At 41.1% G+C, this 27029-nt stretch overlaps 1 protein-coding gene across 2 annotated transcripts; it reads left to right on the forward strand.

The window, feature by feature from the left end:
• MDM4 (MDM4 regulator of p53) lies at positions 1 to 26951 on the forward strand. Of its 2 annotated transcripts, none has more exons than XM_082228498.1 (11): positions 1 to 138; positions 4884 to 4995; positions 6941 to 7015; positions 10002 to 10135; positions 12855 to 12910; positions 17688 to 17755; positions 18426 to 18522; positions 20455 to 20597; positions 21307 to 21453; positions 23750 to 23830; positions 25886 to 26951. In XM_082228498.1, exons 2-11 carry the CDS (start codon positions 4921 to 4923, stop codon positions 26417 to 26419), a joined length of 1410 nt encoding a protein of 469 aa, XP_082084624.1. In that variant the 5' UTR covers positions 1 to 138; positions 4884 to 4920; the 3' UTR covers positions 26420 to 26951. The 2 variants fall into 2 exon arrangements, with proteins under 2 accessions (XP_082084624.1, XP_082084625.1); XM_082228499.1 differs by having other exon boundaries at positions 18429 to 18522.
• The last annotated feature ends 78 nt before the right edge of the window (positions 26952 to 27029 follow it).

Genomic DNA, 27029 nt, shown 5'->3' on the forward strand with positions numbered 1-27029 from the left:
CCGAGGCCTGCTGCCTTCCCGCCCTCGCTAAGATGGAGGCGACGAGCCGCCGGGGTTGTTAAGCGCCCCGTCCTCCCCACCCCGCCCCGCCCCCCGTAATTAGCCGGGAGTTGCTGGGCGTCGTGGAGCGGCCTTAGGGTGAGTCCCGGAGGAGGCGGTGAGGGACCCGAGAGCTTCGCGGCTTCTCCGTAGGAGGGCGAACGGTGGCCGGATGCCGAACAGCTCCGGGGGGGGGCTCCAAGTTCCCCCTCAGCGAAAGGAACTTTTAGGGAAAAGGCGGGTCGGTGGCGGGGCTGAGGCGGGGAAGCGCAGGAGGGGGAAAGCCGCGGGGAGGGGACGGGGGTTGCCGACTTTTTGGACCGGCCGCTTCGAGAGCCCCCTTGACCTGGGATGTACAGAAAAGCCCTTGTGGTAAAAAGCGCTGTCCGTCGACTTGCGCCCACGGTTGCGTGTTTTTACACGCTAATATAGGGAACGGTTGCTAGCGGAGGTGTGTGTGTGGGGGGGGGAGCAAGGGCAGGCAGGCTGCTCCTCTCCCTCTTCTTCCCTGCTCAGTTGGCAACTGTGGCTCCTGGAGTCATTGCGGGCGCAAATGTTAGTCTTGGGAGGTTGGAAGTGGCGTGTTGCGAGGGGGGCCGTGAAGCAGCTGCTCTGGACACCAAGCATTTATGAGACGCTCTGTTTTCCTTGGCGTAGAAGAGTCTTCTTCTTTGGCCCTCATTCCTAGCTGAGTAAGATTGTCTTCCATAGTCTCCAGTTCCAGGCTGTGGGAGAAGGCACCGCTTGCTAGGCTTTGGAGAGGGGAGGTCCCTGCTGGATCAATAGCACTTGGGCATTATGGGACTTTTGACTGCCTTTTTCTTTCGTGTAAGGAGGGGAGAACACGGGGGAGGGTCATCATCATTACAGCATTAACTTGACCGAAAAGCAAAATTAAAGCAAGTATATTTTTTTTAAAGGACTGGCATTTGCACACATGCTTAGCTCTTGTTTTGACGTTTCTCATATTTAAACTCGCCAAGTTCAGGCACATTGCTTTTTATTTATTTATTTAAAGGAAGGGTATCTTTCATCTGTCTTCCATGCACTTGTGCTTTGTGTAAGCACCCCATCACTAAGGGCGTTGTCTAAAGTATCTTTCTTTGCTCCCCTCCCCAGCAACTTTTGAAATTACTTTTTTGAGTTTGTTTATAACTAATCCGGAGCTGGCTCTGACATCGTGGAAAAATGGTTGGAGAACGTGTTAAATATTTTAGAGGGAAAGTTTAAAAATAAGGGAGTGCGCAGGTCCTTACATCATTCAGTGCGCCCGTCATTTTTACGTAAGACGCTGAAATGAAAGTTGCCGAATGACAGACGGCATTTGCTGCTTAGTTGTCCTGCCTAGCCATTTTAAGTAAAGCTTAGAAACAAGGAAGTGATTTTTAAGAGATTAGTAATGCATTGGAAAGTGAACAATAAGTAGACAGCAATGTATGCTCATCATCGTGCGGCAATCTCAATTCTAGGAGTGCCTGTCTTTATATAACCGAAACGACACCTTCCATACACAAGCTGGAGATATTACCAGGCTTGAGGGAATGCCCAAGGTTCCCAGAAATAAAAAAAAACATATTTAGGAAAACAAGAACCCTAAGGTTTGGAAAACTCAACAGCCCAGTGAGTTCTTGACATCCTCCATTGCAACAGAATACTAACTGACTGTTGGGGATGGGTGGAAGGCAAATAGAAAGTAGTATCCTGAACAGGCGCATTCTCACTGCATCACTTGTTTAAGTCCCCAAACAGTTCACGGGGGACTGATCATTTTCTGTGATCTCAGAATTCTGGATGACTGTTATAGCATGTGGGATAGTATTTCTACACATTTTTCTGTGTCATCTTAAAGGGCATAAATGAATGCTTGTAGAATCAGAATTGTAGAATTAGAAGATATCCCAAGGGTCATCTCGTCCAACCCTAACCCCCTGCAATACTTGATAGTACCAGCTTGCAACAAAGTGTTTTTGCCCCCTCTCCCAAATATTGTTATAGCTGCTTATCTCATGGCAATTTACAACCATTGGGCACAAAAATAAGTGATAAGATCCTAGGGGATACTTACATGACCAAAACTAAGACCACCTTATTACTCTTTTTTCAGTTGGTGACAACTTAAAAAACCTACAGGTACACTTACCAGTCAAGTATAAATAAAGCTATTATGAATGAAAAGCCTGCAACTCATTTATTAGACCTTAATGGGGTATTTATCTTTCCTCTGAAATAGCTTCTTCAAAGTGAAGTCCCAAGTAATCTTTACTCTTCTGACCCTTTGAACCCAAAGAAAACCAAGTCCCCTAGGACATGCTCAGGCAAGTCCTGAAACAGTGAATGTGTTCAGATGAGTCACTTGAACAGCGGAGTCATTCAACTAGTATGTACTGGAAATTCTACCTGTTATAAGGAAAAAACTGCTTCTTTTCCCTTATGGGGTACCCAAGAGCCCATGTAGAGTCCTTTTGTAGGTTCTCTATCAGTAGGAGAAAATAACAGAGACTAACCAGAGAATATTGAGAAGCAAAGCAGCTAGTCAGCCTGATCTTTATTAAAGCTGTTGCAACAGTGTGCTCCCCCCCTCACAGGAGGTGGGGGGAGGGACTCAAAATAGAGGTGCGTCCACCCTTATACAGTCATACCTCAGGTTACAGACGCTTCGGGTTGTGTGTTTTCAGGTTGCTCACTGCGCCAAACCCGGAAGTACCGGAACAGGTTACTTCCGGGTTTCGACACTCGCACGTTGCGCATGCGCAGAAGTGCCAAATCACAACTCTCGCATGCGGAGACGTGGTGCTGCGGGTTGCGAACGTACCTCCCACACGGATCACATTCGCAACCCGAGCTTCCACTGTATAGACTTTGAAATTGCCCACCCTCAAACTCCAGACCACCCCCAGAAACATCATACATACATCACAGAAGGGGTGTAGCCCAGGACCACCTCCCCCAACACATCATACATACATCACAGGGGGCGGTCTAAAACAGAATCCTGAGTGTGTTGTTTATCTCCTGTCTGCCATTTACCTGATTGCATTATCTGGGTTTTGACCACTCTTCTGTTGTTATAACTACTTAATTCCTGAATCCAGGACAAATGCTCACCCTATTCACACAATAAATGCACCCTTAAGGCAGGATTTGTGAGCACAGACACACTTGGGAGATTTCCCCCATTTCCTTTGACCTTGCAGAGAAATATTTGAGGTCATTTTGGGAGAGAGAAAATGGTTTTCTGTGGGTTTCAGACATGTGGTTTACACATTAGTATGCATTTGCTTGGAACATTTATGAACATCTATTTTATTGGGAAGTACGTCCATGTGTCTAGTGTTTTATGGTTTTAAATAAATTGTGGTCATCATGTTCTGTTAAGCTAAATATATTTTTTAGCTGTTTTAAAACTATTTTCTGAATTCTTAAACTTCAAGCGCTGTTGTGAGCTCTAAGAGAAAGTCATAGTTATACATAGATGTCATACTTTTTGCCAGCCATCATTTACAAGGTTATCCAAAGATCCAAACCTGGTTTAGCTTACTATTAGTATTCTTTACTATGGAAAATCCAGCTGGAGGGATTTACTTATTCCGTCAGAGGTTAAGAAACATGACATGAACTTCCATTACTCCTAGCCTGTTATTTTAAACCCCACCACTAGGACATGCAGGTCTGTACATGTTTTATAGTTATTTTGAAAACTGCCACATTAGAGAAAAAGGCTGTCAATTCAGTGCATGTAAAACGTCTTCCCTTAATTTCATTCTGAAATATTGGAATTTGGATGTAATCCTTTTTCTATTTAATTAATTAATGTATACATACTAAGTTTGTGTCTGTACATAGGTTGCATAGGTTTTTAATCAGTTTGACTTTTCAGTCTGATTTGTTTAAATCTGATAATACACAATCCATAGATCTACTGAGATCTCATGCTTATCATTTAGTAGCCATCTCATTTAGCCTCTAGATATCACAGTCTCTCCACAAGTTGCAATATCCATACCAAACCCAACATTTGTAATAAAGCTCATGTCCATACATGCTTCAGTATGATTTACTTCAGAATAAATACTATAGGAGAGAGCTCTGATACCGCCATTTTAACTGGCTGTTTATTGTAAATGGTGCCACAATAAATAATTCTGGATTCTGATTTAGGGATTTTTGCTATCTCATGCTTTCTTTGCTGGAACTGAGTGAAAATAAAGCTTGCTGATTTGAAAGCTCTGCATATAGCATACTGTATTTTTCGTAAACACTTGTGGAACTTTTCAGTTTATAGGATAAACTGTAATTATATCATTAGCTTTAAGCACTAGTACATTCAGTTCCTTGCCCCAGCCCTGCTTGCTGACCAAGTTAACCATGATTGGGTACTAGTTTAATGACTCAGCTGTTAGTGTTCAAGTGACTCATCCTAACAGTCACTGTTTTAGGGATTTGCCTCAACATGCCAGAGGGGACTTGGTTATATTAGGGCTCAAAGGGTCAGAAGAGTAAAGATTGCTTGGGACTGCACTTCGAAGAAGTTGTTTCAGACACTAGTCTCTAGAAAAAGAGGAAAACTATATAGTTAAGGTGCAATAAATGAGGAGTTGCAGGCATTTCCTTCATAATTGCCTAATTTATGTTAGACTAGTAGGTGTTGGATTTTTTAAAGTTGTTAACCAAACTTAAAAAATAGTAATAGAGTGGGCTTAATGTTAGACATGTAAGTACTCCTAGGATCCTATTATTTAATTTTGTGCCAAAGGTTTTCTAAGGCTTCTGAATAGCATCTGTTCTGGCATAGTTCTGTGTGTGCTTTCTTTCAGACTAATTGGTAAATCTTATTTTGGATTTAGGCTTGTATTGAAGACAGACAGCTACTTCACTGCCAAAATGTCATCTTCCACCTCTACACAATATCTATCACCAGAGAGTGCCTGCAGAACATCACCTCAACAAGTCAAACAGGTAACCTATTATTATGAGTTTTTTGGGAGGAGGGGTTTGACTGAAGCCTGGGCTCCATTTTAATTCCTGGATCCAGCATGTATTCTATTGCTGGAATAGCCAGGCCAGCCTGCTAAAGGCCTGCTAAATATGGGTCCTAAGTGGAACAAAGGGAGTGGCTCCAGTCAGAGGGCAAATGGGTGGGCTACCCTCCCTCAGCTGTCTGTTAGAAAGACAAAAGGTCAGATTTGTATTATTTGAACCAGAAGGTCAGACTGGAAAGGCAGAGAGAGAGAGAGAGAGAGCGCACGTGCCATGTTTCATTTGGCTTGAATCCAAAACTGCAGGTATGTTAGAAGCAATACCATTTTTGGCTGTTAATGCTGTGAACCCCTCCATTGTAGGCTCTGGTTGTATATATGTATAAATACAGGCAACGACCGATTTACACATGTCCAATTGATGCGCAACCACACATGCATCACGGTGACCCAGAAGTGGCTGGAAAAGGGGGTGTAACATGCAGCAATATAGATGGAAGCGGGAAAGACAAGTGCAGTCAACAGTGGGTGCTAATCACACAGGAAGGAGTTCAGCTTCTAACTTTATTTGCCATTAATGACAACTGGCTTTTCCATTGGGATTTAGTTCCCTAGTATATTAATTTAGGAGTGGTACTATCTATCATAGTTCCCAGGTAATATGATTAAGCATGTTTGTTTATTCTCACTGCTGGGAGAAAATATTGAATAATAAAGACATTTGAGTTAATGGCCATATATTAGCTGTCAAATTTAGTATCCTGGGGAGCTGAGAATAATCTAATCTTTATATCCAATTTGGCTAAGCTGGAGTTCTTAGGGTCCCAAGTGAAATACATTGAGGTGGTTCAGGTGTTCCTCTTTGGAGTTAGTATGAAATGCAGAGGGCAGGGTGTCTTAAAATGAAGAAATCAACCCATATGACAGAGGCCCCTTAAGTTGGAATCTGGAACTATTCTCTCATTTAATTATTTGGTTGTGTGTGAGCCTTGTGTTTGATTACTGTAGCACTGAACTTTAAGTGAGCTTAATTTGTGTCCTGCTGCCCGCAAACGGTTTCAAAAGCAGGCATGCAGTTTTGATGCTTCCCTTGGGCTTGATTTCGGAAAACACAGGAGTCCCTAAATGGTTGGTCTTTTCAATTTGTAGTGAGAGTGCTGGGAAACAGTTTCCAACAAAATCTTGAGCTAAGGATGGGTAACATTTTGGAATTTGCAGTGCATTTGCTGCCTCGGTACTGTTTGGAAACTGTGTGATTAAAAGCTGTTGGTGACACAGAACTGCATAACTTCACAGACATGCGGGAAAATGGGAGTCAGTACAACCAGTGTAATTTTGAAACTGGTCTAGAATGACTCTAGGTTGCTAACTCCCTTGTTCTGCCCGCTTAGCCTGAACATATCAACACTTCACCTTTGTCTCTCATTTTAGCATTGGGAATATAGAGGGTAATGAGGTGTTTAATACAGACCAATGGGCCTTCTTGCTTCAGGCATTTCATTGTTTCAGCCTTATGAAAGCTCTCATATAATGTTTCACTTGGAGTTGATATAATTGTGGCCCTAATTGGGTATTATGACTGCTGCAGTGAGAGAGGGTGGGGAAGCAACATGTGTGGTATGATACTTCGGATTTGTATGTTGCTGTTACTTCTCATGCTCGTTTTCTTTAAATCTTTCTCTCTCTGGTAAAGTGAAATGTATGATTTACATTGAGGTTATGCATTGTTTGTAGTGACTTCATCTCCTTAGAATTATTTGTTTCAAAGGTGCATTGGTGGGAATGGGACATTGCAGCTGTGTGTTTCAGGCTTGCATGAAGCATTTAGTTTACTGTTCTGGGATAGTTATGGGCAGCATTTAATCTGTCACCTCACACAAGTTATGGAACATGACTTATAGAAAACTCTCTTTATCACATCTTAGCTACGACCAAAACCGCCACTCCTGAAGATTCTGCGAGCTGCAGGTGCTCAAGGTGAAACTTTCACACTAAAGGAGGTGAGTTGATACGTACACTCTTCTGTATTGGAAACAGTTTTGATGGTTGCCTTATTTTATGTATTTCTGTGCTACTCTTCAACCACACCTAATATTGCTGAAATGCCGCCCTTTGACTTCATAGCCCAAACAAATGAAGTTGCAAACACATTTTGGCTCACCCCTATTGGAAAACCCCTCTCACTTCCCCGTTTAGGCTGTTGAAACAGGAAAGTGTAATGGTAACTTCCACAAAATGAGGACTGTGCATATGGTCTTTGAATTATATATGCTGTCTTATGCTCCCTAATATTTACTTCTTTTTGGTGGTCAATGTGTATTTGACACAAGCATTTGCCACTTTCAGATGCTGTTTCATCTGCTCGCTTAACATTTCCAGTTTGTTACCTTTTGATTTCCTTCTGGTGATTGATATGCTGCTGTGTGTAATTTTGCAAGTTTATTCTGGATAATTTAGTTGCTAGAATGAAATGTTTCTGCTTCTTCCCAATAACCTGAGTGAGCAGTGTTGGTGAAAGTGGTTTTTTGGGGGAGGGGGAGGGGGAGGGTGTCCCTAAAGACTATCCATAACTATTTTTAATAATGCATCCCCTAGTTTGAGCATGGAGGTTGAAATATGGAGGGGCAGATTTTGGTCTCAGCACTTCTGAACCTTTCATGTGAAATAGGCACACATCCTTATTGCCATGGGTGTGTGTTTTATTCATCAAAAGGTTTTTTGAGCTGCCTGTTGCAGATGCTAAAAGAGCAGCAGCTTTTTTATTGTTGAATAGCTATTATAAAATGATTTAGGGCTATCGGTCAGTATTAAAGAGTGGGAGGGAAACTGCATTAGTTGTAATCCTGAGAGACTGTTAGAAATGTTTCTTGTTGCCAATTGAAGCTTGAAAGTTTTTATTTTCTCTCATTTCATTGGAAATGTCTTGTCAGCTAAACCCAAGACACCCTGTGAAATCATTTATTTTAAGATGAAAATGCAAAGTGTGTACAAGATTAGAAAAATGACACTAGCTGTGATTTACAGGGGTATCCTGTCAGCTAGGAATTAAATGCAGTGGCTTTTCATTAGGAATGTGTCAGATATTCCTGTAGTGCTCCGTGACTTATTTTAAACACTTATGCATTTAAATAACTTATTTAGCTTCTAATATTTTTGCAAAAAACAAATTGAATACTTTGAATGGAAGGTGTTTTAGTGTTAAAATGTTAATTTGCCACACCAGACTACATTTAGCGCAGTAAGGGCTTGTCCCCCAGCAGTGGGTGGAAGCTGCTAGTAGTTGTTCATTTTGCATTTATCTTCTCTAGGTGAGACTCCCCCCTCCCTTTTGCTGGAGACAGAGAGGGGTGACTAGGCTTTTATGCTTAATGTATTACATGAGGGATAGGCTCCACTTGTGTGTTATATACTAGTATGTGGCTGCACCACTTCAGTTGGATCTGGTTTGCAGTTCAAGAATTATCTGATTGCAGGGTCGCTGCCTTAATTTTAAACTTGCAACTCTCACAATGGGGCACTGTGTCTATTGGCCTTATTTCTGAAGGCAGCCCTGTATTGGGAAGTTTTTAATGTTTGATATTTCATTATGTTTTTATATGTGTTGAAAGCCACCCAGATTGGCAGGGGCAACCCAGCTAGTTGAGTGGGGTATATTATTATTATTATTATTTAATAAATAAATAAGTACACTGTACATATTACCATCTCCTACATTATAGCTAATGCCACTTTTTGTTTACCACTGTTAAGCTGTAGACCAGGGATGGTGAACCTTTGAGCCTCAAGATGTTGTTGGACTCTGATTCTCACCAGCCCCAGCCAGCATGGCCAGTGGTTAGGGATGATGGGCGTTATAGTCCAGCAGTGCTAGAAGGATCAGTGGTTTCTCAGTCCTGCTCGAGATTGGTTATATTTCCAGACAGTTTAAGGTCCACAGATATCAACGTTCAGATCTACAGTTGTGTCATCTTTGAGATCCCCATATATCCAAACTCCAGCCAGTGGGGCTCTAATTAGGGAATGAATATGGACTATAAAAAACTACCCATGTCTCTTTATTCTGTGCTTCCTATTTCCCCCCCACAGTTGCTGATGCCTTAAGTGGTTTGCAGAGTTATCCCTGAAGTGCTTTCTCCAGTGCTTTGAATGCAAACTGCTTTCTAAGGAGAGAGAGAAATGTTCACGTTTTAAAAATTTGCACATTCTTTCTTGCCATGGAAAGCGGTTTGGATGTGGGAGTTCCATTTTAGCTGGATTGTGGAGTTCCGTTTAGGGCTCATATGACTCCGATTCTCTGAACCCCTATTTTAAAACAGTTACATTGGTTGCCATTATGATTCCAGGCCCAGTTCAAGGTGGCAATTATTCTGATTTTACTTATCAACCCTATGACCCACTTGCACAGGCTTCTCAACCCACTTGTGTGCCACGACCTGCAGGTTGGGGAGCACTTGATGTATATATGACCCTCTTACGCCACGTGGGTAGCTGAAAGATAAAGGACTGAAATTGGAGGAATTAAAAGTCTGTTGTCTCAATTGCCCCATCAGCACAAGCATACCTGCTTGCCAGATGGAGTGATTCCCCCTCTCCTCCCCACCAGTATTCTGGGGATTCTCCTGACCCTCTAGAGTGGAATTGGGGCAGGAGAGGATGGGAGAGCCCTGTTGCACTTGTGGAAGCTCTTGTCCTCCATTCTGCTAGCTCCCTGTGTTAGTTGAATCCAACCCTCAGTATCTACGTTGGTTCAAAGGATGTGATAAGATTTAATTCATAAAATAAGAGAGCTTTAATTCATAAAATGAGATGGGTGGAAGCCATATAAAATGACAACAGTGTTTTTACTGACTAGGAGCACTATCGTTGTGTGATGTTATTTACAGAGGAAAATGTTCAACAAATGCTGAAACAGTTGTAATAGAGAACAATCCTTAGTGGTTTAATTATTGCTGCATGTCTTAAGTTGTTTTTTTATTGTTTGCCTAGCTTGTACATTACCTTGGGGAGTATATCTCAAAGAAGCAGCTATATGACAAAAAACAGCAGCACATGGTGTATTGTGGAGGAGACCAGCTGGGGGATCTTCTAGGTTGTGAAAGCTTCTCTGTGAATGACCCAAGGTAGGAAATCTTTAAAACATACATAGAATAAGTTTCCTGTGTGTAATGCAACTTTCTAATCTATGGTCCCTCTTCAGCTTGGGTGGTATAGATAACTCGTGACACAAGTGATCCCTCCTTCCCCTTTGAGCATAATGTATTTTAGGGGTGCAAGCATCTAACTGAAATCTACTGTATTTGGCCATACATGAACAAAAGATTTTCAAAGGGGAACTCCAGTGTGAAATAGCTAAATAAAAATTCATCTAGAAGTTCAAGCCTCTTCATTTGGAATTGAATGGAATCATAGAATCATAGAGTTGGAATAGACCACAAGGGCCATCGAGTCCAACCCCCTGCCAAGCAGGAAACACCATCAGAGCACTCCTGACATATGGTTGTCAAGCCTCTGCTTAAAGACCTCCAAAGGAGGAGACTCCACCACACGCCTTGGCAGCAAATTCCACTGTCGAACAGCTCTTACTGTCAGGAAGTTCTTCCTAATGTTTAGGTAGAATCTTCTTTCTTGTAATTTGGATCCATTGCTCTGTGTCCGCTTCTCTGGAGCAGCAGAAAACAACATTTCTCCCTCCTCTATATGACATCCTTTTATATATTTGAACATGGCTATCATATCACCCCTTAACCTCCTCTTCTCCAGGCTAAACATGCCCAGCTCCCTTAGCCGTTCCTCATAAGGCATCGTTTCCAGGCCTTTGACCATTTTGGTTGCCCTCCTCTGGACACGTTCCAGTTTGTCAGTATCCTTCTTGAATTGTGGTGCCCAGAACTGGACACAGTACTCCAGGTGAGGTCTGACCAGAGCAGAATACAGTGGCACTATTACTTCCCTTGATCTAGACGCTATACTCCTATTGATGCAGCCCAGAATTGCATTGGCTTTTTTAGCTGCCGCGTCACACTGTTGGCTCATGTCAAGTTTGTGGTCAACCAAGACTCCTAGATCCTTTTCACATGTACTGCTCTCAAGCCAGGTGTCACCCATCTTGTATTTGTACCTCACATTTTTTTTGCCCAAGTGCAATACTTTGCATTTCTCCCTGTTAAAGTTCATCTTGTTTGTTTTGGCCCAGTTCAAAACAAACAAGTTTTGAAAAAAACAAAACAAAAATCCAATGGAGTCATTGGATTTTTCACACTTCAGATGTTGATTAACTCAGCAGTGCCTAGTTGATTGTTTTATTGCCTACCACTGCTCTTATAAATGGTTATCATATTTGTCTCACAAACTTTCCACCATAAATAAATTGCCACTTATTTGTATACTTTTTGTACCTTATTTCCCCACCCTTATCACATTTGTATATGTAGCTGCAGATGAGGGTTACGCCATGGATATGATGAAGTAGACTTTAGTATCTGAAAGCTTAAGGCACAATAAATGTGTTGGTATTTAAGGTGCCATAAGACACTTCATTAAATAGACTTATGCTGCTTTTGGTCACATACAGCAGTGCTGCTTTCGAATTCTTCTCCATATTAAAACAAAACCGCACAGCAAATAGAAAACCAGCATGACAGGAAGAGAAGTTGTAGCCTTGCTCTGTAACTTACGTGCTGATTTTTATTTGCAGGGAGTTTTTAGAATGGGGAGAGGTGGTCATTCAAAAACTGACTTCTGCCTAATGACCTGCTCTGTGTTGCCACTTAACACCACCTGGCTATGTTGCATATGTAGGTCAGACCTTGAGGCCTGGAATGGGACAAAATGCTAGCCTTGCATGCAGGCTTAACCAAGCCTCCCAACGATACTGCATTTTTTGTTATTCATTTTGTCTACCCGAGGCCATTACAAAAGATAAAATACGTAAAACAGAATAAAAGCAGAACAAAATACACTATACCACTAAAATAAATATTAGAACCAGATGTTCTCTCAGATAAGAGTTTGCTGCCTGAAGAACTTAACTTCTCACCCCCACAAACTTTTCTCCTTAAAATGGCCACTCTAAAGGCAAAACAGGGCACTTTCTCAGAGGTATGGGGGCACATGTCCCCTAATAAAAAGTTAATCAAATGCCCAATTGATCACTCAACTGGGGTATTTAAAACTTTGAAGAAAGCTGCTCTTACATCCTCGTAGCTGGGGCAAACTTGTTTGTAGTGGGGTAAGTCTTCAGGCATGTTACCTCCGCATGTTACCTTCGTAGGGTAGCTGGCGATGGTGTCCTTAAACTACGGCAGAGCACCTAGACGAGCCACAGAGCTGTAAAGGCTTTTCTCCATTTTATATTTGTGATACTGTTAAACTGAGGGTGAGGAGTCTGATAGGGTAGTTTGTCATACCAGGGGTCAGTGTGATCACAAAAATCCTGCTTTAAAATATGAGATTTCATGTGACAAGATGTCATCTCACAGTCGTAACAAACTTGGAATCCAAAGAAAGGCCATACATCTCAATAAGTAATTAAAGACAAGTAAAATCTACTCTCCTGATGATCTCTTTTAGAAATTGCTTGTCAACCCACCACAGCTAGATTCCTTTTAAAGGGATAAAATGCATTTTTAACCTAAAAATCTTTGAGATACTTAATTGTGCTTGCACTCTAGATAGGGTGGCAGCTGTATGAGTTAGGCTTATGAAAATTTGCAGGCTATGTTGGCTGTTTCTACTTTCTTTAAAGATTAAGTGGAAGGGTGAGAAGGTTTGATAAGTGTGATAATACCACAATCTGTCCTATGAATGAACTTAACTTTAAAAATACATACTTTTCCACAGGCCAGTTTATGAGATGCTGAAACGGAATGTGACTTCTGTTACTGTTACTGTTACAGGTAGGTTTCATTTTATATTAGCCAAGTTTATGCATTGCTTTATAAAATTTAATTTTGGTAAGTAAAAGCATGTAAAGTCTGCTGTTTAAAGTATTGAGACACTACAGCCTTCTCACACCCCCGACACATTTTGGGCAATAGTTTCAAGACTTAGGATGATGAAATTGTTAAATACAGTTGGTGGTTGTCTGATTTTTTTTTTTCCTTGAATGAACTTAAGGTAATTTATTTCAGTGGGTCTGTTCTGAGTAATAGTCAAACACAACCCTGTGAATACAGTTGACAAAACCTTCACTCCAAGTGAAATCTTTGTGGTTAACCCTTTATTTATGGTATTTAAATACCATCCATTCCTCTGGCTAAAGTTCATTTATCTTTCTCTGGATTCGCTAAATGGATGAACTAGCTTAATTTGTCAGCAGGGAATAGAATCCCAATGGTTATCTATCATTGAGATTTAAAAATGAGCCTGTGGCCCTCCAGTTATTGTTGGATTCTTGTTCAATCTTCTCCATTTAGCATGACGATCGATTGGTGAAATGGAAGTTGTGGCCCACTAACAATGAGGACCACAAGTTTCCCCATACCTGATGCATACTCTACCATTGGTTTATTTCCAGTTCTTATATTTTGAACAGAACACGTGGGGTATCAAATACAATTTTTCATCTTTATTTGTCTGGCAACTTAACAAAAATTTACTTGTGGAACTCTTCCCATGCCCCCTCGTTTTTGGCAAGGTCCTCAATTTGCTCACTCTCTGCCATTTGGGGGGAAATGATTTTATTTATTTTATTTCTATGCTGTGTTTCATTCAAATGAATCCAAAAATGGCTTACAAGCAAGAAATAATATGATAGAACATAATACAGTCGTACCTTGGTAGTTGAACGGCTTTGCTCCCGAGCAAATCGGCTCCCAAATGCTGCAAACCCGGAAGTGAGTGTTCCAGTTTGCGAACGTTTTTCAGAAGACAAACGTCTGATGCGGCTTCCATGACTTCTGGTTGAGTGCAGGAAGCTCCTGCAGCGAATCGGAAGTCTTGCCTTGGTTTTCGAACCGTTTCGGGAGTTGAATGGACTCCTGGAATGCATTAAATTCGAGAACCCAAGGTACCACTGTAGCTACTTAACAATATTTGTTCCAGTTAGTTGGCAAACTATATCCTGCAAGTAGTGGCTGTATTCACCTCGTATGAAATGGCAAGCATAGAAATCATGAGAAACACAAATAAAATGTGAAGGAAAACCAATTTTTGTAGTGATCCTCTCCACTCTTGATAGTTGTGCACCAGTTTTTCATTAGTCATTTAAATTCAGCCCGAGCAAATCCTGTGATAAACAATTATTGACGGTTCATTCTTGTAATAGTAATTCACACCTAGGTGACAACCATGGGGATATCCTCAGGTTGAATTTGAGTATTGCCTGAATGCACCTTGAGTTGTGCTGGTGCAAGATCCAAAAACAAAACTGACTTTGCAGAGCTGGCCCTTGTATTGTGCATGATAGGAGCTATTTCCAACACCCAGTGATTTAAGGCTTCAGAACTTTTCTTCATCACTTTTGTGGTGCCAGTTGGCCATATTTGCAGGCAGGTAAAATTGGGAGTTTCATATGAAATGAAAATAGTAGCTTCAGAACCTTGGTAGAATGAGAAAACTAAACTTTGTTTCCCCACTTCTCACAGGCCTGAGGCTGCTATGGCTTCCCCACTGTTTATATAACATACACATTTTTGTTTGCATTCATAACGTTTTACATCCAGCTTGGTTTTTATTCATAAGGTGTGTTTTGGTGATGTTCTCTTGGAATTTTAATGAAGATTAATTGTGGCATAGTTCTTTATTTGTGCACTATTGGAAGTCATTTGCACGTTCTTGAGTGATCCACAGAATCCTTTGAGGAGCAAACAAGTGGGCTTCTACTACAGTAGAAAGTATAGCTTGGCCTGGTTTGCAGATAATGCTAAGCTATAGTTTGTTTCTCTAAAATTTGATTTGTTTTCTAGGTTCTCTTGTCTTGCACCTTTATAGTTTGGTGAGTGTCTTGGGCTGGGAGGCCAAATTATGGTTAAGGAAGGGTGCTGGGTTCATGTATATCACTAAGCTATAGTTTTAAAAAATCCACATCCAAGTATGGTTCCTTGGCAGTAAGCAAGCCAGTTAAGCTGCTGGGCACAGTTCACACATAATGCTAAACCGTGGTTTAATAAACCATAGTTTAATAAAGACAGGATTATATACAAACCACTCTGAGACTTCTGAAGCCATCCTGAGTTCAGTGGGCATCTTGTTCACTTGCATTGGAGATGTTTGTAGAATCGAATGGGTGGCTCAGAAGAACTCAGTGGGTGACTCTTGAAGCCCAACAAAGTGGTATTGGGGAAAATATAGAAAAAGTGAACTTTCAGAAATTTATTGACGCTACCAAATAAAATCAGAAGAGAAGAGATGGCCTGAAAAATTAAGAAAACTATTAACAAATTAACAAGCATTTAAACGCTTGAACAATCTGTGCACTTTGGGCATTCTGACTCCCAACTTCGGCCACAAATAAATACACAATAGAATTTCAGTGCATGAGTATTCCTAACCGTAGTTTTATCCCTCCAATTTTGTTATTGGCTAATTACAGCTAATTGATTTGAGTGGATTTGCACATTTCAAGTCAGTGCAAATATCAGTATTGAAAGATGGAATTCCTGTGAAGTGGCCCTGAATCATCATTCTCTGGCTAGAGAGCAGTTTTTCAGTTAGCCTCATTTGTTGCTAACCTATCTGTTTCTGGTTTATTGGACCATTTTTGGAAAACTACTGTAAATGCCCACAAGCAGGGTGGCTTTGATTTAAACCAAATCGATTTAAATCATGATTTAAATCACTAGTCAGATTTGATTTAAATCATTTTTTAACAGAAAGACTCATTTTTGCTGATATAATCTTAATATTTACAACCAGATGAAGATTTCATTTTTGGAATAATAAATGTTCAGAGTAGTTATATCAAAAATTACTGATTTGGTTATACTTTTAGAAATACATAGATAATTATGAAATTATTGTAAGGTTTAATAAGTTAACTGTTTATAGGGGCTATATCTCCCAGCAACCCTGGCTTTGGATAGGTTGGCCTTCCTTTTTCTAGAGGGGAGGAGAGAGACAGTTGGCAGGCCTAGGCTGGAACAGGCTTGCAGAAAGAGCAGACCGAGGAGAAACAGGCTGGTGGAAAGCTGGAAAAAGGGAACCAAGGACTGGAGCAGAGAATTTCAGGGATTCCTGCTGCAGGACTGATGTTCCAAGTAGAGACTTTATTGTTTGGACAATGTCAGGCGAGTCCTGGGAAGAAGGGCCTGGAACCAGTGAACTCTTATAAGTTGACTGGCAAGCACTTCAAGGTCTCGCCAAGGACTTACAGGTCCCAGTTACTGTTTCCACCCCCCCCCCCCGGATTTGCTTCTATATTCAGGTGCCTATTCTGTACAGTTAAGTGTTCGTGCAGTTGTTGGAACCCAGTGGGATTGAGAAGAGGTTGGCAGCCCTGAAGTGCCTTCAGCACTTGTCTCGAGTTGCACAGACATGCAACTGACTTGCACAATTATTACGCAAAGATCCCAAGACTTGAGTATTCTGCTCACAAGGTTGCACTTTCATTTTTACTGCTTCACACTTAGCTACTTGTGCAGATCTATTCCACTCCAAACAATCTATTCATTGAACCTCTTGGAACTTAGCATTTAAGAAGTAAGGGGTTGATTCTGTGTATATAAATTTGCAAAGGAACAATGGGATTAAGGATTTTTCCTCAACTCGGTATGCTTATTTTATAACATTTTGCCTGTGAAGAAAAGGCATGTTATCTCTGCAGACACAAATTCACACTTTTGAGAACTTCAAAAACAAGCATCTGTGATAATAACTTCTCATTAGAAAAACTGCCCCAAATAATCTTACAGAAACCTCTGGAAGAGCATGACATTGTGAATGAATTAATGGAATTCATTTACCAAAAAAGTTAAACGTTGCATATAAAGCCTCATGCTACATAATTAAAAACAAATCCTTATTTTCTGATGAATAGCCTTTGGACTATAATGTAACTTAAATAGAAGATTAGATTTTTCCTCCAAAAGCATTTTATTTTAAAAAATCCAACTTAAATAAAAAATCTGATTTATTCATTAATTTTTTAAAAATTGATTTTTATCCACCCTGCTCACAAGGATGGAGGCCTTGCTGGAGCAGATCTTCCTTTGTAGCAGTGAAAGGACTAAACTGTCTCGCTTGCTGAGCATTAGCAGAAGTAATGAATGGATGGGCATTGGTACATTTCTATGCGTTGGTTAATAAGCTGGTTTATGTATCTTGAGCAAGGTGTTTTCATGCCACTTCTGTGTTGCTTGAAAACAGAATTGGAGCCTGGGATCTAGAACCCCTTTTCTTTTTCCCATTAAACTTGCTGTTCTAATGTTGAGGCGCTTACAGCCGTTTTTCACTTGAAAGTGCTAGGAAGATGTGGCACAAAGTGCCATGTAGGAGGCCAGAACATGAGCAGCTAAAGGGTCAGGAGCTTGAAGGCGCATATTCCATTCCTCAAGTGTGAATAGCGTAGGAATTTGAGCAAGGTTTTTGATGGATAGGACTATATACTCTCATCTTTAACACTTCTAACCCTACAGCTGCCAAACCTATTTGTTGGTTGCTTGTCAAGGGACCCCTCTGTGTTGTGAGAATGGTTATTACCAGGGAAGGTTTTTTCTTTCTTTACCTGCTGTCTAGATGCTGCACAGAGACTTGCTCTCGCAAAGGATCAAAGCACGAATAATCCAAGTCAAGAACAACTGAAGGTAAACCCTGATGGGTGGTTTCTTTTGTCGTACAGAGTTGCCCCTTCTCTGTACCTGTTCACGGTGGACTGCTAGAACTTTTGAATTTTTTGACAGGTGGGCTTCTGCCTTCCTCAGAAGTTTTGGGGAGTCCACAGACCAGGGACAGAGTGACCATTCTCTGTTCTCTACCTAACAGAGTTCCATTCTCTGAACATGTTTACTGGGATGTAACACTTCCTGTCCTCAGCCACACCAGCTTGTGTTGTTGTCAGTATTCCTGGATGGGATTTTTTGAACAGAGGGTGATTTAGAGTTACTTAGTAGTGTCCTTCTTTAAACGCTTCTAATACCAGGCAGGTCTTTTTTTCTGGTACTATTGTTGGATACATTTAGGCCAGCTTAAGAAAGAGTTATATGATGTGATGAAGGTAAGGAGTTAGATGTCACTAGTAGATAGCGGCTTTATTTATTTATTTTGCTGGTTTATAACGTAGAAATGCTGCTTGATATTACCAGATTCTTGATTGGTTAATATGCTTTGTAAATTTTGCTTTGTATGCTCAAACCTTGACACTCTTAACTCCTCGTTGTTGCTCTGCAACTGGTGACTCAGAAAGGAAGTGTTACATCCCTGTGTCTCTTTAAGACCTGTTGGGCTAATGAGTCTCTCTCTCCTTCTTCCTTTAAGCAGAGTAGCACAGACAGAAATTGCACTTATGGGCGAAAAGAGAATGAAGTTGACACACCTGCCTTGTCTGTCTCGAATATGTTAGAGGAGGATGAAGGTGAGTACAAGTCTTTGAAGCTGATGAAAGCCATGACTGCCACAAGATGAGTTCCTTTGTTCTACATTTGGCCAAGATTTTGCTGTTCTTTATTATATTCGGATCTGGGCTCTATTCTCAGTATTGCTTCCGTTATATGTGATTATATGCACAGGTTCAGACTTCACACATTGGTCAACAAGCACTAAGAGTAAGTCACAGTTCTCTGTTTATGTGTGTTGTAACAGGTGGGTTCTTTATCCTCATTAGAGTCCTTCTGTGCATTTTGTAGAAATGTGTGTCCTGTCAGTAGTATTGACTAGTGGTAGATAGGGATGGCATCTCACTGTAGGCAATGTGCCTTTTTATTTAAAAGTTTCTTTGGATGGCAGGAGCTTAATCTTGTGACAAGGGTTGGGGGCAGATATGATGCATCATCATCATTTTATTTGAATGCTGCCTTTCCTTAGTTAAAACCATGTCCAAGGTGACTTACAACATGAAAAGATTTACATAAGTATTAAGGAGTCATACACAATAAACAAATCAAAAGGTATGTGACAAAATTAAACAATTCCACATAAGTCATAATAAGATCTAACAAAAAAGATACAAAAATATAACACCAACAAAACCTCCCAAAGAAGCCTCCTAAACCAGTGGTTTTCAACCAGTGGGGTGCCGTGCGGGCAACACTGGCCTCTGTCCCTCTTTCCTTCCCTTGCTTTTCTGATGTCCTCTTGTGTCTCTGCCTCCCAAAGGCTTGCACAGCTGTTTATTGCAGTAGCTCTGGCTACAAGCTCTGCAGGCAAATGGTGCCTCTGGTGCTGGTGCTGGTTGCGAGGAGCTGAGATGACGAGGGAGCCCAGTCAGCCAGTCCACCAACTCTTGATGTTGGGAACAGACAGACAAGTCCCAGGCCCATGTGGAGCAGTGTGAGGAGGCACCTCTCTTTGGGGCAGGGGGGACAGCTCAAAGACCAGAGCAGCAGCAGCAGCAGCAGCAGCAGCAGCTGCCCAGAGGACTCCCAAGGAGAAGGGAGAGGATGCTGAGGGAACACTCCACAAGGGAGGGTATCGGAAAAAGGATAAGAGGCTGCCAGCTTTGCAGGCAAGGGGTGACATAACTGGGCTCCTGAGGTCCACAGGAGTGCTGCAGAAAGAATGTAGTTGGTCAAGGGAGCTATGGACTCAAAAAGGTTGAAAACCTCTGTCCTAAACAATACTCCAGCTTGAGAATCTGTACAGCAGCCACAGCTTTTGTAGCTGGAGTCACATGGTTTAAAAACATCCCGCTCTGATCATCTTGTCTGTGAGTCCTTTGATTTTAGTTGAATTTAAGGGGGAAACGGTTACAGAAACAACAGCCCCTTATCAAAATTGATACTGCATGTGAGCAAAAGTGAACTTGAAGGTCCTACAATCTGTATAATCTTTAAGGAATGGCAGAGAGTCTTGCTGGGGAGTCATTTAGTTATTCCATGGGGAAGGTGGGTGGCTCAGTAGTAGAATATCTGTTTTGCATGCAGAATGTCCCAGGTTCAAGCCTTGGCATATCCAGGTGGGTCTGCAGGGGAAGACTCATGGTCTGAAGCCCTGGATATCAGCTACCAGTCATTGTGAACAACATTAAACTTGATGGAATTGTATGACTTGGTATAGAGCAGTTTCCTATGTTTTGAGAGTATCTATATGCTTTGCTCTGCCTTATTTCTTCATGCAAGTGTAGCTGATATGGTGCCCTCCTGATGTTGGGGATTATCACTCACATTAGCTATTGCTCATTCTCCCTGGGGTTGATGGGAGTTGGTGTCTACAACCATCTTGGCTACTCCTGCCAAAGTACTTCAGGCAGAAGGATATTAATTTCAGAGTGAGCTGTGTCTCAATGCGTAGGATTATCAGTCAGTTGAAAATAATTAATTTTAATCTGAACTTCGGTTGTTTCCTATAGATAACCTTTCAAAAGAACAACCCACACTGGATTTGGTGCTTGAAGAGTGGGATGTAGCTGGTCTTCCATGGTGGTTTTTAGGGAATCTGAGAAACAACTACAAGTCTAGAAGTAATGGCTCAACTGATATACATACGAATCAGGTAAATGTTGGTCAACATTAATTCCTGAGATATTTATAGACTCTTTCCAGCTCAAGCGTTCTTTACTGTTGAGACTCTCCATAGTTTGACTTTGCTGATGATAGATAGACTTCAGGAAAGAAATGGCCTGCAAAATATGACTTGTGAAAGTAGTGCAGGGTAAATGGCACCTGCAAAGACTTTGAATCATTCATTTGAATGCTGTCAAACACTGCTGAGGGCTCATCATCGAGCCTATGTAGTGACAGTGAAGACAGCAAAGAAAGCATACATTGCTGCTTCCATCACATTCTAATTGTGCCATCCAGCAGAGCTTTTCCAGGTAGTGCAGGGCCTTTTACGGTTTGGCCAGAAGGAGGTGACAATCAATTGTAGTTTGCTGTGACTGGTTTACAAATCATTTTAAGGATAAAATTGCTTGCATCTGCCAGGACCTTGACTCCACTGTTACAGTAGTTGAATCTCAAGAGGTGTCCAGAGCACTGTCAAGTCCTGTTGTATTGGATGAGTGTATGCCTCCTAAGGGTGGCAACATGAGAGCATGTTTTTACGATGCTCTACCAAGTTGTTCTGGCATCATTTCTGATTCAGTGGTGAAGGGATTTTGCAATATCATATATTGTAGCTTTATTCAGGCATCATTGAATATAATGAGAACAAGTCTTTGTAGATCAGTAAATGCCATGTCTGTCTTCTCTTTTTGCTCTAGGATGTAGACACCACCATTGTTTCAGATACCACTGATGACTTGTGGTTCCTCAATGAAGCTGCTTCGGATCAGTTTGGTGTTACAATCCCAGCTAAAACAATTGACTGTGACTATGCCAGTGAAGAAGGAAAAGATGGCAGCAAAACTGTAAGTCCCGAGAGCAAAGGAACTGAATGGTGCTTGTTCTACCAAATGAGCATGGATGTTAAGCTGGAAGTGTAAGCCCATCAGAGCACTAAAGAGAACCAGTGTTATGAGAGCCAGTGGTGTAGTGGTTAAGGGTGGTAGACTCGTAATCTGGTGAACCGGGTTTGTGTCCCCGCTCCTCCACGTGCAGCTGCTGGGTGACCTTGGGCTAGTCACACTTCTCTGAAGTCTCTCCCTCACTCATCTCAGGGTGTTTGTTGTGGGGGAGGAAGGGAAAAGAGAATGTTGGCCACTTTGAGACTCCTTAGGTAGTGATAAAGCGGGATATCAAATCTAAACTACTACTACTACTACTTTTTCTACAAGTGTGTTCCTAGACTCACATGTGCGCCACCAGCACTCATGTATGATCAAATACATCCTGCTGAGAGATTTAGGATGTTTTGCTGGAGTTATGACATGTGTTTGTTATGGATGTGTTGTTAACCCTTAATTTTATGCCTACAAGAAGCTGTCACACAAAGAAATAAAGAAAGAAAGCATAGTTTATTATAGAAAATAGGAGTCATACAGGAAATATAAATATGCTGCTTTAGACAGCAAAGTTAGTCTACGCTGGTAGCAAATTACAATACATACACACCCAAATTAAGGAGTAAAAGATACCTAACTATTCTAAAAGGCCCACCGAAGCACGGACATAACAATTTTGCAACAAACCAACACTAGAAAGGGGGGGGGGAGAGGAAAGTATACCTCTTGTTAAGGCAAAGCAGAAGTATGCAGAGGCCTAGGGAGTACTGGATAAGTTCTATCCTGTTGGAGCTATGGGAGCCCACTAGCCTTGGACTCTAATGGTTTTTTCATACATTTTTGCCAATGCATGCCAGTGGAGAGAGGAGGGGGCTGTGAAATGAGTGGTTCTTACAATTTCCATAACCCCTTCCAGATTTTCCTGCCTATTTCTCACCTTGCCCATCCTGTTCCGGTTTGCTTAACAAAAAGATGAAAGATTTGTGATCGTGTGGATTTATGTGAACCTAGGCATCTGTCTGTGATCTGCCTTTAAATCACCTCACCATTGTGCAACCATATATTTGCATGTGTTCATCTTTAGATCAGATGTGCGTGAATTCAGGATATTCCTGAATGCCTTTCAGCAGGTGATTGGGATCAGGCTTGTTTCCTGGTTCATGGTGATTTTGTGTCATATTATAGTTAAGCCAATCTTAAACTTAGGCCATGATCTACAGAGATAAACCATATTATAAATTCAGATTCACACACCTTTTGTCACACCAGTTCTGCCATTATCTTTAGTAATCTGATGGCTTGCACTTTCAGTGGTTTATTTTTCTTTTTAGCAAAGGTTTCCATGCAATGTCATGGCCTTGTCACATTGGATGACAGTTCCCTCTGTGATTCATTTCATGGTAATAGATGGGTGAGAAGCTCTCCATATTTCAGTAGTTCGCAGGAATTCATGTCTAGATTTTCAGCAAGTTTTTAAGACTAGAACAACTTGCATAAAAAATAACCTGCAGATTTCCCCCTCAAGAGTAATGCATGAGTGAGTCAACTGACATACTCGTTATTTAATCTGTTTTACAGATGGGCAGAATCTGAGAACCATCATAGACTAGCAGCTGATGCATAGGATTTTGGCCATGGGACACTGGTCTTGCTTTGTGATCTTTTGCGAGATGCAATTTATTCCCATTCTCTAGATAGCAGTGATGACATGGGGGTTGTGAGGGGAGAATACAGTCACTAAAAGCGTTGCAATGATCTGGTGCGGTGGCTTTCAATCTTTTTGACAAACCACATTCATTCTTCAGCTCCCCTGTGGGATACGGGGGAGTCCACACTTACATGGGGGTTCCATTCTGGGCCACCACACACACTACTGGCCTCATCAATAGCACACAAGTGGGCTTTTAACCTAGTGCTTGCCAAACTAAAGAATTTTTCCATATTGCTGCATTTTAAATTTAAATGTAGGCCCTGGCTGCAAGGAATTCTGGAAGCAGAAGGAATTAAGTAGCGGGCAACATTAGGTCAAAACAGGCATCAGTTGACCATAATTGCTGGCAGTCATAGGAGAATGCCATCAGTGTTGACACCTGCTTTGATTTTACAGTTTTACATCTTTCTTTTTATCCAAATTGTTCTTTATTGCAAGATTTTTGTTTTTGTGCCGCATGCAAATAATGACAGTAAAGAAGTGCTTTCTTATGGGGGGGGATGCATTTATTTATGGCCATACATGTTCCTTTTTGTTATGTACTTTTTGCAGGTGAGTGAAGCTGAATCATCTGATGACTTTGAAGATTCACAGTCCTTAAACGATGACACAGACATAGATCCTCCCTCCAAGGTAAATGTACTTGAGGCATAATAGCCCTAATTTGGCTACAAAGTTGAGTATAAAAAGTTAGAAGCATTTTTTTATTCAGGTAGTTGAAGTTCCTTATTGCATCCATAACAACAAAATACAGTGCATCTTTTTGTCCCTTTATTGTGTTTAAAAGGGCAGATGTGTCAAATCAATTTGTAGGTTTTATTGGACCATCTGAACCGGTGGTAATTCAGCTTGTCATCATCCAAAGATTGAGCTAAGGAAACAGAACACAATAGTTTCCATGGTTCAACAGTTGCAGTCTGCTTAGTTGCAGGCTTTCAGCCTTCTTACCATTTTCCCATTCTTCCGATAGCTGGTTATGGGTATGTTTATGACCAGTATAAAAAACTACTTTATTTCCTGTATGGAAAACTACTTTAACCTCATAGCTTACAGCTCAGGTGTTCAGAGGCCAGTTTTTAGCAAGTGGCTGAGGAAAACTGGTATGTGACACAAACTGATATGTGACCAATTCATATCTTCTGAGAAGTGAGAGATTTAGAACATCTATAGAGTTTTTAGAGGCCCTTATAGCATAGTAAATATCTAAACTGATAACTGAAGGTCAAAGTAGACCATCATTCATGGGCCTATGCTTTTAGTATGGTTTGGAAAGGGGTGTCTTGCTTAAGCAGTAAAAATAGTGTGCTGGTGAAGGCAGCCTTGCCTCCCCAGAGAATGTTGTTCCAGGTATTCTTTCCCTTCCTTGCTGTGATTCAGGTAGTGAGTCTGAAATAGTGAAAAGTTGGCTAGAACAATGGAGGAGGTTTCAGCCCTTTTCACCTGTACTCCTTGACAGTTAAAGCAAAACACCCCATCCCCATGTTATATATGAATGATGCAGACGTGAAAAGAAGTGTGTGTCTGCATCCCATCTTATCTCATTTGGTCATGATCTTTCCACATTTGGAAAAGGGACAAAAAAGATAAACTTTTGCTGCCTGGAATATATTCATCGGGATATTTTTACAGAACCGGTTGAATATAGTCTCACTACATGACTACACTGTTCTGTGTCATTGTGGGAGCATTTTGATACTCAGTGGATCAGCACAGAGGTTTCATGGTTTCTAGTCTTCCAAATGAATCAAGTCTATAGAGAGGGAAGAGATATGATCTCTATCATTGTGGCAGTGTTCTGGTTAGATTCTGAAATTGCCCTTTTAATCCCAGCACAAAGACACTTTCTCAGTACTTATCAGTGGACAACAGAATTTATTTCATTATTCTCTGCTCAATTTTTTCTTTTTCTGGTTTTGCATTGCAATGGAAGTAGTAGTCATCATGTTCCTCATAGCATGCAGAACCAAGTTTTGCTGCTGCTTGAGTATAGTTTAGAGTCTGTGCCAGTTTGACAAATTGGACTGTCCTTGGCACCAAACAACTGAACTATAGCTCTAAACTCAAAAAGCCATTGCCCTTGGTATATGAGGTAATCAAGTAAGCCACCATCAATTGTGTAGGTTCAATAGATTTTATATATTTATAGAGTCTGAGAAATATCCTTCTAACTGACTCAAGGAGCTATCTACTTTTGAATTTGGAATAAGACATTGAAAATTCAATATAGAGAACAGGGTAGAGACTTTCTTCTTCCAAAGGTATTATGGGAGGGGCACAATAAAGATGAGGTTCAGCAAAAAGGATATCTCATTTAGAGGGTTCAACTACAATGATCCCCAACTGTTTTGGAAAATCTAAGAAATAGTTACACAAAAAAATACCCATTTCACCAAAACAAAACTTGTGTTGCTCAAACACAGAGAGAGCTAAACATAGACAGCCCCCCCCCCCAAAAAAAGAAACACCTTTAAAAAAAGGTTAGAATTGGAAGAGTTTTTTTGGTGGGAATTAAGGGTGGGTATCTGAGGGTGCTGAGTGCCTATGGACACTCTTGAATAGATAGTAACCATTCTCTTAATCCATGACTTAAGAACAGAATTGATGGAGCTGGTTACTGCTTCTACTGTAAGAAAGCCTTTATGTGAATGCACAAACCTGTGATTGGTTTGATTGTCTTTCTTTCATCAGGACTATTGGCAGTGCACAAAATGCAAGAAGTTTAACTCTCCCATTAAACGGTACTGTTTCCGCTGCTGGGCCTTGCGGAAAGACTGGTTCTCTGACTGCCCCATGTTAGCACATTCTCTCTCCTCATCCAACATTGCAACAATGCAAAGCAAAGAGGACACAGAAGGGATAGATGTCCCAGACTGCCGAAGGACAGTATCTGCTCCACTTATGCAGTCCAAAGACCCGTGCAGATCAGAAATCAAACCCAACCTACGTCCTGGAAGCTCTGTGGATTCTCTGGATCTTGCAGGCAAAGAGCCTTTGTTGCAGTTTGGTAAGCACAAAGAGAAATGGTCCCTTGAGAGTAGCAAAGAATTGCTGAAACCTTGCATTATGTGTCAGAAGAGGCCACGGAACGGGAATATTGTCCATGGAAGGACAGCTCACCTGGTGGCCTGTTTCTCTTGTGCAAAAATGTTGAAAAAAGGCCAATCACCTTGCCCAGTGTGTAAGAGACAGATTCAGATGGTGATCAGGACCTTTATAGCATAGCAGCGTCGCTTGTCAGGTGCTGCGGAGCAAGGAACATCATTCAGTGGATTATAACTAAAGGATAAAGATTTATATTTAGAAGTATATTTATATATATTTTTTTACCAGAGAGGGGAATGTGAACTCCAGAAAGAAATATGTCAAACTCTGCTAGCAGCAAAACGTGGAAAACCCGTGAGCCAAATTTCTTGACTATACAACCTGGAAATTAGCATGCAGTCATCAGACTGACTGGCTAAGGGTTCTTTATTATAACTCTGTCAGCTGCCTGTGTAAAAGCCGTAAGATGAGCAATTCTTTGTGCAGAATGGTGCTAGTTCTGAAGTGCAGAAATCTTATTGCGTGGCTATGTATTGAGCTGTGTTTTTCTCTTACTGTGCAATTTAACCCATGAGCAGAGATACCTGCTCTTTGCATAACTTTTGTTGTGGTATTGGAAATATTCACAAAGGTTAGTGTGAATGCTTGTTAGAAAATATAGCTGTGCAATTCTAAACCCTCAGAATTAGGGAATAAAGCACCTTCAATTTGAGTTTATGAGCATGGGGCTATTCTTAATGATGGCCTCTCTTTTGTGAAATGTTAATGCGGTGGTCTCCATGTCCCTCTC

Source organism: Podarcis vaucheri (assembly GCF_965113315.1).
Source record: "Podarcis vaucheri genome assembly, chromosome: 6".
Lineage (NCBI taxonomy): Eukaryota > Metazoa > Chordata > Lepidosauria > Squamata > Lacertidae > Podarcis > Podarcis vaucheri.

What these genes read in the sequence shown, in the direction of transcription:
- MDM4 (XM_082228498.1), top strand. Translation starts at nt 4,921, where the DNA reads ATGTCATCTTCCACCTCTACACAATATCTATCACCAGAGAGTGCCTGC. An exon ending in CACCTCAACAAGTCAAACAG is followed by an intron (nt 4,996 to 6,940) that starts GTAACCTATTAT and finishes ATCACATCTTAG; the next exon opens with CTACGACCAAAACCGCCACT. An exon ending in CAAGTCAAGAACAACTGAAG is followed by an intron (nt 17,756 to 18,425) that starts GTAAACCCTGAT and finishes TCTTCCTTTAAG; the next exon opens with CAGAGTAGCACAGACAGAAA.